Genomic DNA, 15,037 nt, shown 5'->3' on the forward strand with positions numbered 1-15,037 from the left:
GCATTTGGCCCCTCTCCTCGCTGTAAAATGAAACGTTTGCGTCATTACATCATGGGGCGGAGCCAGAATGGCGCGCTTTGCATAACCTCACCCCCGAAATGCCCATTTCCCCCAGGCAGCTGCCGGGCGCCATCTTCAGAATGTCGGCAAGTATGACTTTACTACTTTTAAATACGCAATCAAATATTATATGACCATATGTTTTACTGATCATTTATACCCCCTGTATTGATAGAAAGGGAGTATTTTCCCACTAAAGTTCTGCCTGAAAAAAAAAAGAACCATCCCTGGGACTTGCTATGCCCGATTTAGTGAAACTTAGGGACTACATATTTGATGTGAACTTTAATAAACTGAAACACATTCATTACAAAGCTGAACATATTCTGCTACAGATCATTCACAAGCATTCACTTAACCCTTGCTCCTATCATTATCCCCTTCTCACCTGGGCCATCATACCTGATCATATGCTATTTAACCATTTTGCAGTACAGGATAAAAATGCAATGTAGTCCGGAAAGATGGTGGTGGTGGGGTCGTCCATCTATTCTGTGGTGTCTGTGTGTTTTGTTTTTTTATATAATGCCAACTTTACCTTAGATTTGTACACAAAAATAAAACATTTACTAATGGTCCTTGGTTCTTTATTGTACTACACATTCTGTTTGATCACAAGGTAAAAGAAAGACCTGTGGTATATGCCAATACCTGCCACCACGACAGCCAGGACTTATTTCCCATTTGCCAGGAGCGGGAAGTGTGTGCCATGTGCACCTGTCACTGCTGTGAGTTGTAATGCAAGAGTGTTCTCAGGGTAGGTTAAGGGGGTTGAGGGTAGTTGTTACGTCCTCTTCTCACAGTGTCCTGATTTAAAAAATTAGAATATTGCTATGCATATTGATTATTGGTATAAATATTGGTGAACATATATCACTATATATGCACATAAACCATGATATTTTATCTAACTTTTCATTAAAGTGCGCTTTCAAAAATAGTTTTGTTTTGTTTTTTCGAAAATGTGATAGCATTTGCCAATGCTTCTCTACTGACAATGGCATGAGAAGAAGGCAGTGTATTTTAATAGATAAAAAAAGATAACACCTGCCATTTAGGAGAGTGGAATGAGAAATCATTGCAGAACCTCATATAATTTTACAACTTGCAGTCTAGAGTATTGGTGTGCAACAGATGGCCCATGGGCTACATGCAGAGCTCAAGAGGTCACATGTAGCACTTCTGGGCATGGTATTTTCCTTTCATTGTTCCTCTTCTTGATTGTGAGAGAACAATCACACTGCAGTCACACAGTCTTTGTAGTAGACGTGATTGCGGTACTAAGGGCCACTTGTGAGGCACTTGAAAAAATATAACTTTGTCCTGCACTGATCTAGAGAAATGTTTCTTTAAGGCAGATCATAAAACATTATAGATTTAACAGGATACACGTTCAACGGTGTCTGTACAATTATTAGCCTATATTTCTAAACAGGATTTCTAGTTTTCAGTGTTCATTATTCCTGTTTTGTTTTGTTTTAAATAATTTGCAAATCATCTGAAAAATAAGAAGAAAGGAGAAAATACCAGGGCAGGGTCTCAAGGAATTGGGTACCAAGGGAGAGCGGAAGTGTCACAATGGAGAAGATACCAGGGCAGGGTCTCAGGAAACAGAGTGCCAGGGGAGAGCAGAAGTGTAACAATGGAGAAGATACCAGGACAGGGCCTCAAGGAACAGGGTGCAAAGGGAGAGCGGAAGTGTCACAATGGAGAAGATACCAGTGCAGGGCCTCAAGGAACAGGGTGCCAAGGGAGAGCGGAAGTGTCACAATGGATAAGATACCAGGGAACTGCCTCAGGGAACAGGGTGCCAAGAGAGAGCGGAAGTGTCACAATGGAGAAGGGTCCAGGGGAGAGCGAAACAGAACATGGGTCAGGGCAGCCGTTAATATAAATTTAGCACCAAAGAATACCTACCATTGTAATTTCCAACAGTCTTTTTCTTCTTTATTTCCTCCTCTCTCCATGGACTAGATTTACTAAACTGTGGGTTTGAAAAAGTAGAAATTTTACCTATACCAACCAATTAGATTCTAGGTGTCATCAATGCAGTACACTCTGCAAAATGACAGCTAGAATCTGATTGGTTGCTATAGGCAACATCTCCACTTTTTCATCTCCACCCGCAGTTTAGTAAATATACCCCCATGTCTCTCTTTCTGTCTCCCTCTGTCGATCTCAATCTGTCTCCCTGTGTAATTTCTTGTTTTTTCTACCCTTCGCTGTGCATGCATTAGATCAGCTGAGGTGCTTTATCAGGCTGCTTCTTGTGTTCTGTTAGTATAGCTATGCTGGCCTGGGAAGCAGCGTGGTGATGTTCCTGAGCTGTTCTGCTGCATGCACGGACTCTTCCAAGCTTCACTTAGGAATCAAATGTTTGGCTTTATCTGTTTTAACTGAAAACACCAAGAAAGCTCTCAGTGGGGTTTTTCGGTTAAAACAGAAAACCTTATTCTCTATTTAAAAGCTACCTAAATACTCTCCAATATTGTACAACAATAGAGACACAGCACATTTTAGGTACAACAAGTTATTGTTTTTTGTTTCCCACTGTTCCTGCTACTACAGACCTGATGCTGAATTGGGTGCATGTTGGGCATAATATATGAAGTCTGTTGTGAACAAAATAACTACCACCTAGCAGTAACACGAAGAAATGACCTAAAAAAACAACAACAAAAACCCAATACACTTTGTTGCAAGCATGGTCATAATCATAACTACAAGTGTAATGGCTGCTAGGGGACCCAGCATCACTAGTAACTGGCAGACAATAACTACTAAAAGTCATGGATATCTCTCTATAAAATACAGGTACCCCTATGGCAATAGCAGCCATAATGGGGTTTTGTATAGCCTTACTCCATCTCTGGACATTGTTTTCCTGCTGCAAGGGGCATTCTGCACACTCTGTGCTGTCATTGCACATACTCGGGTTGACATCACTGTCCTGGGGGGACATACCATTGGTGATGTCATCACAGATGTGCCCAGTCCCCTTTGCCGGTGGAGTAAGGAAATACCAATCCAGTGTTTTTTTCTCTTCTTTTTCCTCAGAATCCTGTGCACTGATGAGGATAAGTGGGACCCACCCTGGCAGTCATGGGGTATATCCACAGAGCTAGTCCCACTTGACCTTAGTAGTAAAGGGATTTTTGCTATAGAGCCTACAAATTTCTATTTATGCCCCTGGCTGTAAGTATCTGTACACTAGAAATAAGTACTGTTCTTATCCTTGGTATCTAACTACTAGAAGAGCGTGAAAAACTTGAGAAACACAGAATTTTCCTTTACAATAATTATACACACAATTGGACCCTTATTGGTTCTAGAGCCATATTGGGCAGTTGTATTAGGCTTGTTTTATAATCCTATCAAATGTTAATTGTTGTGAAAAAAGATACCTGGTACTGTGAGATATGTCTTTTTGTAACTGTATTTACTTTACTGATATGTACATGTCTCTTTTCCATCTTGTCACTTAGCTATTACAAGGGTAAAGCTTCCCCTTCAGTCTTGTTTTATGTCAGAGCCCCTTCTTGCTTTTCCACAAACAAGAGATAAGACTTGAATAGTGCACCTGGAGAGATCTGACAGAGAAGATATGAGGAATAACATGCTGTGTAATCCATAAAAACATCCCCAAATTGGTTTAGGTTATTGTGCAATGTATTTATATTACCTATACAATAGTACTTTCCTTCCTGAATTATTCAGTAAGCAATTTGATAAAATATATTTTAGAAAACTTAGGGATTCAGTGAGGCACAGCCAGATATGTTCCTAGCTATTCTAGAGACTTAGGCAGGAACATAAATAGCACCACTCACAACCCTTATACAACAACCTTGTGTTGTGTGTACTTTAATAGACAAATACTGTCATTTGTAAGCATTATGTAATATACTGACAAAGTAAATGTCAGTAATTTAGACTTTTGCCTCAATAAAATTTATATTTTTAGAATAATTCCCTTCATTTTGCTGTCCTCTAAAAACTTGGCGCCAAAGAAGGCTGCCTCATGTTATCTCATTATAGGGATAGCGTAAGCCTAATATAATGCTTGGAGCTCTTGTATTATACAACAGGGTAAATACAATGTTGTAACAAATATATACATACATTTATCTATCTATCTATCTATTTCATAGTTGCCTACTCTCCCGGAATATCCGGGAGACTCCCGAATTTCTGGGAGTCCTCCTGGGAGAGCAGGGCAACCTCTCGGTTCCTTTCCACTTAGTTAAGTAATGGGGCGGGGCTTAGGGCGCAATTCACACGTCATCATGGTCCCACCCACTGCTGTTATACCACCCTAGTCAGAACTGAATCCAGTGATCTGCAGCTTGGAAGGGAGCAATGCTATAACTATTGTCCCACATTTATTTGTAATATAGCAATGAATCTTTGGAAACCAATGTTTAAGCTATATCTAAGATATTGCAGTTGGATGCCTTGATTTTACAGGGAGTTGTGAATACTGTGCTGTCAAGATGTGGTAAAAGGAAGGCAAAAATAAACCTTTTCAGCAAACATGAATCTAAAAAAACATATTTGCTAATTGCTCAACAAGATTCTTAAACAGGAACAAAAATAAGTCATCATTTTTGGACTAAATTTGTAGGCAGATATTTGTGAGGATTAAATCTTAAAACCACATATTAATGACTTTAATGTCAAACTGTATCTTTGTTTCTAAGGGCTTATTTTGATATTTAGTAAATTCTGGGACAGTTTTACAACAAGCCCATAACAGTTCTTCTAACTATTCATAAATGCCAAATGATTTAAAACTCAGGTTTACTGTACACATTTGTACACTCTCCAGAAGTTATAACTCTCTTCTAACATTTTAATTTGTGTTTTAATGAACTGTTGTAATGAAACTATAGCTACAAATGTAACAGTGTATTTAAATCCTGCATCAAAAATTACTTGTGCCTGTCTTTGATCAAACACGTAATGTTCTGCATTTCACAATGTTATATAGAGAGACAATCCTTCTGTTTCTTGCTAGTCATGCTCACAGCACCCCATCTTTTCTTCTCTGCAGAAGAAACCACTTTCGAGGCAGGAGTAAAGGTTCAAATACACAGCCAGTCCGAGCCGCCTTTTATCCAGGAGTTGGGGTTTGGTGTGGCCCCTGGATTCCAGACCTTCGTGGCAACTCAACAGCAGAGGGTAGGTGAATTTTAGTTCTTTGTTTTATCTGCAGGTGACATTGATTTAGTCCATGTACACTACAAGTGCATAAAGGAGAAAGGCAATCTATAGGATTTATTGTAAGAGATAGGGAGAAATATCCTGAGCCATAGACTCTTTAATCTGTACTGCAGACTGACAACTAGGGATCAGGGAATGACACTTGGCTTTTCTTATCGAGTGTATTAGCTGTTGGAATGTAGATAGGAGGATCATGGCTCTTTCATGGTTGGCTAGGCACTGTGCTATTGAGAAATTATACAGCAGAACTTAATGAGCCTCCAGTATAGAAAGCAGGGGAGCTCCATCATGTCTACATTAGGGTATCATCACTCCTCGCAATGTGTAAATGACTCACAAATGAACACTGTCTATCACTGATTGATGCACTTGTGGTGATAGAGAGACGCAGATCTGGGAGAGATTTCCAGGTGAATGTTCCTGTATCCGCCTTGGTAATGAGGCTGCAAAATTAATTTTTGATTGATGCATTTCGCCCTCGCTCTACAGTCAAATGGGGATAAAGTCAAGAAGCCTGATTCACCTTGGATTAAACTTGTCATCGTATATACTGGAGTTGGTAGTGGTAAACTGCACTCAAACAATAGAACATGTCTAACTACATTTCAAGGAAACCAATCAAAATGACATGTTAGTGTTCTAAGTGTAAAAGGTATTAATAATTGCTTTAATTTAATTCTTTATAATGAATTACAATTCAATGTTGTGTTTCATTAGAAAGCAAGTTGGATATATGTACTTTAGTTTCATATAGAGGTACATTTGACCACAGTGTTCCTGCATGAAAGTGACAGAAGCCTCACATCACTACTCTGAAGTACCCTGCTCCTTCCACTATCTAAGTTAGTTTTGGGTACACACTACAGGTTTTTCAGTTGATTATCGGGCCAATTCACACGATAAACAACTGTTCGGCATGATGTTGCATTAGTGTGTACACTCCAACGATGAACGATTTTGTTTCAAAGCTCTTTATAACGTCTGATTTGATATTTAAATTAGACTAAAAATCTCATGTAACAATGGATGTCGTTCCAATTCTGCAGTGTATATGCACTCACGACCAGCAGTGTCCATAGATCTCTATGTAGTGTGTATAGTCACAATCTTTTCAACCGATGGATATGGCAGATAAAGAGCACAGATCTGTGGGTAACTTATGTAAAACATGTATAGTGTGTACACATGATTCGGCATGCTGATCGGGACTTTTTTTTTTTTTTTTAGTCGTTGGTAAAATCAATATCGCATCAGGAGACATTTTCTGTAGTATGTACCCAGCCTTAGGGTTAGATTTACTAAGCTGCACGTTTGAAAAAGTGGGGATCTTGCCTATAGCAACCAATCAGATTCTAGCTTTCATTTATTTAGTACCTTCTACAAAATAACAGCTAGAATATGATTGGTTGCTATAGGCAACATCCCCACTTTTTCAAACCCGCAGCTTAGTAAATCTAGCCCTTAGTCTCTGGTGTTTTCTCCTTTCACCTGCTCAGACCATAATATGTCCCTATCACATACAGCCCTCACTAATATAATAACATAAGTGGATAGGCCACTGCCTCGCACAAAATCAGATGACTCACTCTAATGTGTTCTAGTAGAAAATTAAATGCAATAAGGTGCTCAAACACTTGTCATATATACCATATTACCATTATGTGCACTGAAGTCACTGGTACCTACTAAACTGGCTGTATTCTCAAGAATTTTGGTTTAACCCAGAAATTGTCCGATTCCATTCTGTGAAGGTTATGGGTACCCATTTGTTTGTGGGGTGGGTGAGAAATAATTGTTACTCTATTGCTAATCGTTATATAATACACAAGTAATAGCAATATATGTATAAACTCATGCAAATAACATATACATAAAGAGGTAACTAATAGTTTTCATGTTATCATTTATAATTGGCATATTTACTACAAGACAGCTAATTTACCAAAAGATTTTCAGCTTCCTTTCCTGAGTACAGCAACGGCTAAAGTGCAATGCATTTTAAATTTGTAAATGTAAGCATGCATTTTTTGCTTCACTGTTTTCACATGTTTTCATTATATTTATATTTAACTTGGGGTGACCGTGCTTTCTTTAATATATTTAGAGGCTGGCTGGTGGGGCAGGGGGGCAGACTGGCATCTGCTCCCCAGACTGGTCCCATAGCGGGCTACCTTGGGCTGGGTCACTGGACTACATACAGTTATATTCCTTTAAAATGTTCCTAATAGGCTGCTGATCCGAGTCTTACCCCCCGGCTATAGTTTGCCAGCCTTCCCCTGAATATTCTCCACTATTTCAAACTTTAAAGGACTCATTGTATCCTAAACCTGATAGATCTGCTTCTATTAGACACAGTTTACATGCTCTGGTAGTGATAGCAAGCAGAGTTGACCTGATAAGACGTCTGGTACCGTCTCTTTATCCCCTTGCATTCATGGACAGCTGAGCCTAGCAGTGTCACTGTCCTCAGTAAGGCACTGACCCCATTTTCTGGCTGCTGTTTTCAAATGGTAGGTCAGAATAAAAAGGACACATACCGTCATTTTAAAACAGTGAGCGGTTGGCAATTAGTTAGAGAATTCCACCGAAATCTACACACTGTGCCTGAGTCATTAATGAGAGCACAGCATACAAAAGGAGTACATTTGCACTTTGGCAAAACCAAGTTGCATTAGAGGGGGAGGTAAATTTAAAATGTGGAGACAGTTTGGCAGGGGTCCTAGGTCAACTTTAAATTTCAGTGTAAAAATAAAGCTATCAAGTATCTGTTTGCTTCATGTAAAAGCTGCCAGCATTTTCCTTATATGCAAAATAATAAACTAAATTGCACCACTTGCATTGTAACATGGCTTGTCCAGGAGCAAACTTACTCCTTTATTTTTTGCTTTGCTTCTCCAAAATGACTCGGGCCCATTATGTTTCACTAAGATAGGATAAATTTGAAAGTTCGGCTTACCTGTGGTGTCACGTTACACTGATTCATCAGGTGCCCCAAAGGTCCAACAATTCAGCACTGTGATCCCTTCTCCTACTACCATGTACCTGATTCAAACAAGCAGTGGTGTAGTCCAAGCCATTCATCCTGGAGGTCCTCAATCTGTTTGTAGTAAAGGAAAGACCCACTTGTGTCACATGACTCATTCTGAAAGTGTTCTAGAAACCTCAGTATTGGCAAACCACATGTACATACTGTATGAGGATACATCATATTTGCAACTTGTTTGATTATGGGAGCAGAATGACTGGGGCTTGGTATAAGATATGTATTTGTATCTGTTTTACTGTATAATGCACATAATGAGACACAGAGATGAACTAACTTGTGTTGGAGCCTTTTTTCTCTAAACAGCACAATGTTCTATTCAGGGCCTGATTAAGGGTTCTGGCCGCCCTAGGCTAATACGGCCGCAGCGCCCCCCCCCCCCCCTCCTCCTCCGAATATATAGGTGTATAGGAACACTCCTGAATATGAATGTTCAGGTGTATTCTCCAGCATTCAAATTTAGACAGATTGTGCCATTGTCTCTTACCTGTTCTTGCTCTTCTCTCTTGCAACTTTGTTATCCTCTCGCTGGCTTCTGGAAAGTTGGCGTCCTTTTTTGAAAATGCAAAAATGTATTATAATGCAAACCCTGAATGATTAGGCCCTTTAGTTAAAACAAAACACTCCATTATGGCCAGCTAAAAGTACCCCATTGGACAGGCATATATAAGCAATATCTGAATATTTGTTGTCAATCAAATATAAACCTCTACCAGCCCCATCTCACTAATATTTAGTATTCTAGTGATTGCTGAGACCACCCATGTGACCACCACACAATCATGAGATTCTGCCCCCCAAAGCTGCTCTATTTTTTAAATACCCCCTGCAGCCATTTTCCTTAACCACAACCCCCCCACAGCCATTTTCCTTAACCCCTGCTGCAGCCATTTTCTTTACCTCCCACCCTGCATCCATCCCCCTTGCAGCTATTTTCCTTACCTCCACTCTGCTAGCTAGCTATCCCCCCCCGTCACATCAAAACTCCCCCAGTCACATATATCAGCTCCCCTCCTCTGCCCTCCTTCATACATATCAACCTCTCTACCTCCCTATAGATTTTCATGGCAGCCCCCCCTCCCACCCTATAGATTTGTATGACAGTCCCCCTCTCCCTCCCTATACATATGCATGACAGTCCCCCCTCTCCCTCCCTATAGATATGCAGGGTAGTCCCCCCCTCCCTATAGATATGCAGGGCAGTTCCCCCCCTCCCTATAGATATGCAGGGCAGTTTCCCCCCCTCCCTATAGATATGCAGGGCAGTTCCCCCCCCCCTCCCTATAGATATGCAGGGCAGTTCCCCCCCTCCCTATAGATATGCAGGGCAGTTCCCCCTTCACTTACCTGTAGTTGTGCCAGCATCGCTCCTCTCCTCAGATCAGCAGATAGGAAGTGAAGACGTCCTGCTTCCTGTCTGCTGCACAGCAACAGGCAGCCTGGCGATTGGCTGTGTGTTGCTAACCACTGACCACCAATGCTTTTGATCGTCGAACCCTCCACCCCCCCGCAGCGACCCCCCCCCCCCCCGCGGCGACCGCCCGCCTCCCCCACCCCGAAAAAAAAAATGAATGAAGAAAAAAAAAAAAAAATTTTTTTTAAAAAAATACCCACAGTGCAGCGCCCCCCAGGACCCAGCGCCCCAGGCTGCAGCCTGGTCAGCCTAGTGGTTGATCAGGCCCTGGTTCTATTGTAGGGCACACTGCAGACACCCACAAGGGTCCTCTTACAGAGGATTTATAAAGGCAATTGCTTGTACTTAGCTCACTATCAAAACATATATTGCATTTTACAGGAAATAGTACACATATATTTTGAATATAGCAGATACTTATACGTATATGTAGTTTAGATACTGTATAATGATTATGTATTTCAGTAATTGCTTATGATCTTTTTTGTCTTAAAAGGGTATTATCATAATTTATAACATACAACAGCATTTGGATCAGTATTAGGTCAGTATTTGCTCATAAAAATCCTTAGTCACAAGTAGAGGAAACAGACACTTTCTAGTCCCGATCGCCTTCAGTAAAGACAATATACTAAAGCTTGTAAGTTCCTCTAACGTGTCTTCCTCTGCTTCTCTCAGCAGAGATCCACTTGTGTATTCATCTGTCATATTGTCAACAAAACAGAAGAAAATAAAGAGGAAGAGTTGGAATGTAAATTGTATAGGACAAAACAAAAAATACAACATTGGTTGTGCATTGATACCTGCAGAGTAGAAGTTATCACTATGTCTTTTTATGAGTCTATTTAACTCCTTATAAAGCAGGAGGTTGTACTATAATGACAAGAACAATGTTAGTATTTCCATGTTGCATTGGTTTTGCAGGATATAAATTTTCTATTTCTAAGTCTAAAGTGAATGTTGGCATTTTTTCCCAGAAGAGATAGGACTTTCAGTTGGTACCATATTGGATTAATATCTCTTTCTTTTAAAGGCCTCTGATAAGCATAAACAGCAATAATTGCAAAGTAATTACACATTTTCTGAATTCTTAACAGTTCCGTTTACAGAATTAGCATAGCTCCAGACAATTAACAGAAAACTTGCATTGCCCAGTTCTCCTGAGTATGGAAACACCAGAGAGCTACAATTTTTACAAGATTTAAGGTAGCTATAGGCAGGGCCATCAAGAGTAATATTGGACATCAGTCCAGCTGTTTTTTGCTCCCACTCCCCAAGGCTGCATGTGCGATGACATGCCCCATTCACCCCCACCATGATCACCCCCACAGCCCACTCTTAGCATCCCTGGTTATAGGTCCAGTAGCAATTATATGATTCCTTTTTCTAACATCTTAACAATTAACCTTTTGCTTAACATAACGTCTACAAAATCACTGAAACACTAACTTATTGGTAATACTAGGGGTTAATTCAGGAAGAAGGTCACTTAGTTCACACCAATTAAGCAAATTATATTTTTTTATTATGTACTATAAAAACTAGCAACAGCAAGCAATGGTCAGTAACCATGGCAATAAATTCTCAGACCTGGCTCTGTGACTTTAGGCTGCCAGAGACAGGTACAGAGGATCTTTGTTGCCACCTACATAAGACAGCAGGGATTCAATCCCAGTCCAAGGGTTTAAGTAACTGATTATAGTGACAACATTTGATTATTTGTGATTAGCTCACATATTGAATGCTGTCCTCAGGATACACAAAGTAATGTTTAATGAACATGGTAATATATCTTGGGATCACTGCTTAACATAACTAAGTAATTTTGGAATGAGAAGTGTCAATGTTGATATCCACCTAACCATAGTGTTGCCTTTAGACTTGGTACACTCCTGTCCATGGCTGGGTCCATGTCTACCGACCCCAGGAGGGCCATTGCCAGATACAGAAGCTCACATCCTTTTACTTTATTTAATATCATTTATTAACATTTTTATTAACCCATTTAGAGTTTTGTAGAACATAGTTCAGTTTCATCTTCACCGTAACAAATACATAGTGATATGGTTCAAACCCAGGTAAATTACTCTGAAGGTTAGGAGCAGGAGCAAAAAGGTAGGAGAAAATAATTTTGTAAGGAAAATATAGTGGTCAGTTAAACATTTTTAAGGGTTGGTTCTACACATCGGTGAATGTAAAAAATAGTGGGTTCTCCTACATGAATATCCAATTGTGCATTGGTCAGCATTTTATACTGTTCAATCACCAGCTGATGGTTGCAGCGTGGGGTGCAGACTGGTGGAGCACAGAGAAGAGGACATTCATGTGACCTGACCAGTGAGCTTGTTTAAAATTGACCTGGAGTATTCCTCCAGCTCTGATATAGTTTACGAGAGCATATTATACATACAAATCTGTAATAATTATTACATGTCCCTCTAATTTTTATGAAATATTCTTACAACTTAACGTATGCTGTCATCTAAAATATTTATGAAATTTACTATGCAGCTTGAATATAGAAAATATTGTATGCCAGTCCGTTAAGATCTTATGCACACTGTACAGCATATAGACTAATAGCTACAAAATCATCTGCCACATTTAATAAAATCCATCACTGTGTCAGACATTTCGGCTCTTAGCCAATGGGCAAGGCATTTTTTTTTTTTGCATGGTAGCTGGACCGATATACAATATGTGATCCTTAACCTCATGTATCACATTCCTTTTTTCTTTTATACTGCAAGCTTGCAAGCAAGGCCATCTTACCTATCTTTAACATAGATACATAGAATTTGATGGGCACTTGGCCCATCTACTCTGCCCATTCTTTTCTGTTTGTTAATACCCAGCCTTGTTTTATTAGTGTGTTGACCCAAATTTTAAAGTGCAGCAGAGTGTGCTAGCACTATATAAATAAATGTTAATAATCATCCAGCTGATGTAGTAGAATTTGTGATTTATTGCTGTATTATTCCTACATACATATGTAATGGTAGTAATGTACCATGCTGATGCAATGTGACATTATTAGATTTATTGCAATGCTTAGGATGCTATATTAAATACATAACAATATATCGTAATGCAGTTAGGTCATAGTCTGTAGGATACATTCCTCTCTGGTACTATGCAGTATTTCAGGAATTTGAAGTAAATTCTTCAGACCTGTGAAATGTGTTGGTTTTTACTCTGATCCTAAGATCTGTCAGATGTGTCTAGACAAAGGGCAACACTGGTCACAAAGAAGCAGAACCAAAGTTATGTAAAAACTGAATTTATTATATTATAGCTTCAGTTTTGCTTAACACATGTTATTGCGTGCATATGAGACTGTCATCCCTAGTGATTAGGACTAGCCCTTTAGCTGCAGCCTGAGATATGGCAGAAAAACACAAGCGATCAGAGCAGGATTTGGCTGTGTTCGGAAGTTGCTGCGTGCGTTTGAGTTTGGCATGCCACTACTGTATACAGGTGCAAACGCAGGGTTTGTAGAGGGGGGTTTCCACACCACACCGCCAGTGGGCGTGACTAGAATACATGGGGGCGTGGCTATAATTTTAGACATTGCTTGGTTGCTCTCCAACCCTTCCTATCCCTATAATATACATGGGCAATGCTGCGTGCACTACTGTTAGGTGCACGTAGCTCTCCCTTTTCAAGCAGAGCCGTGTGAAGCGGAGTCCAGCCACCTCAATTATACAGTGCTCCAGGCTTTGAGGGGGGATTCCAGGCACTAGGAACCCCCCCCCCCCCCCTCGGTTTGCCTATGGTATATTCACTAAGGCAAAGGGCCCCTTCCCAGCCCGGTTCACTTCCTGAAATTGTATGCTGTAGTAAGTGGCAGTTTTAAACTGTGTTCACATTTTGGCTTTGCTACCAGTTTGCCCAAAAATCGCGAAAGTGGTTTTGAATCTGGATTTAATTAAAAATTGTGAATAATAGGTAAAATAATGTCAATTTCAGCTGTTTTTGCTCCAATATTACTATTTATAGCATTAACATTTATTTCCAGTTGTTTCCAGTCTATTTTTCAATGATCCCTTGATGCCTTACTAATACTATTACCACACGGACATCAATGTAATTTGACAAATGGTCACAGTATTTATTTAAACAAACATGGTGGCGGAGAGAGCAATGCGAGTCAGCTAACAACTAATAACAAAACCAAACAGCGGAAGATGAAATTACCATTACAACACTGGTCCCAGGATATAATCCTTTATGATGTTGCGGCTTCATAGTAACTGTCATAAGCTTTTAGAACTAGCAGGAGAGAACTACACCAATAGCAGCTGCCATTCAAGTAGAGTTGGACGCACTCACATGTACTCAGATGTCCTCAGGACTTAACGTAGTAAAAACTTAATGAGCAGGAACCAGTAGCACGGAGATAGGAGAAATGGGGCCAAGAGCACGCCTTGGCTGCCAGTCAATAGCCGGGACAAAGTGGCAGTGTGTGGCGTCCCGCCTGCCCTGGGGTCAGAGCAAGTACACCCCTTCTTGGGTACTGCCTTTGCTTCAAGTTTCGGCAGTCCCCTTTATTGGTTATACCTTTGATGTTGTGAAAGGTGTTAGTGGTGTTAAGTGGATGTGAAGCCACAAATACCTTTGAACTTAAACAGATTGCTGTTTATTGAACTTGACAACAGATGATATATGCAGGTACTCACAGTTGCAACAGGCAATACAGTTTATGCAGATACACTTGTATGTTTGTGGCAGCTTTCTGTATACATTTATACATATAGATGCAGGTGCTGGCTCTGTAATACACTGGTATGGTTGGGTACACTCTTATATGCATATGGATGCAGGCTGTTAGCTTAAAATCTCTGTACATCTGTGCAGGATAATATTTATTGTGGACACAGACTCTCCTAAACGTATTAGGAAGCCTCCGGTCAATTTCTGGTATGCTTTGGAATTAAAGTATATTAAAGTATATACGCAGCAGCTATTGCTGTATCCTCTCCATGCATAGTCTGGATGGAAGTAACAGCGCAAAGCCGAACGTCCGTTTTTTTGGGGTTTGCAAATGCGCAGTGGCGCATTCAGGACATTGGAGTCCTGCCCCAATTCCGCCTCCACTAGATCACTGGGGATCGTGCAGGGATGCCAGTAGATGGAGCGTAGAGATTACTTTCACTAGAAAAACTTTCAATTTTAAAAGAAATAAATCTATTTGTTTTCTGGATTCTGCTGCTAATAGCCAGACAACAAAAGCACACTATTTTTCTCCAAGAATCTAACTCAGTCTGTTTATACTGTCTAGTGCTATTATATATATG

At 40.1% G+C, this 15,037-nt stretch overlaps 1 protein-coding gene across 2 annotated transcripts in view; it reads left to right on the forward strand.

Annotated features, from left to right (window-relative positions):
- ASIC2 (acid sensing ion channel subunit 2) overlaps positions 1-15,037 on the forward strand; it is a 648,661-nt gene that overhangs the window by 519,581 nt on the left and 114,043 nt on the right. For both annotated transcript variants that reach the window (XM_075176874.1, XM_075176873.1), the window contains exon 3: positions 5,114-5,241. In XM_075176874.1, the coding sequence (XP_075032975.1) occupies positions 5,114-5,241 (128 nt within the window). The remainder of the gene's footprint in view (positions 1-5,113; positions 5,242-15,037) is intronic.

The sequence above is a fragment of the Mixophyes fleayi genome, chromosome 6, assembly GCF_038048845.1.
Source record: "Mixophyes fleayi isolate aMixFle1 chromosome 6, aMixFle1.hap1, whole genome shotgun sequence".
Lineage (NCBI taxonomy): Eukaryota > Metazoa > Chordata > Amphibia > Anura > Limnodynastidae > Mixophyes > Mixophyes fleayi.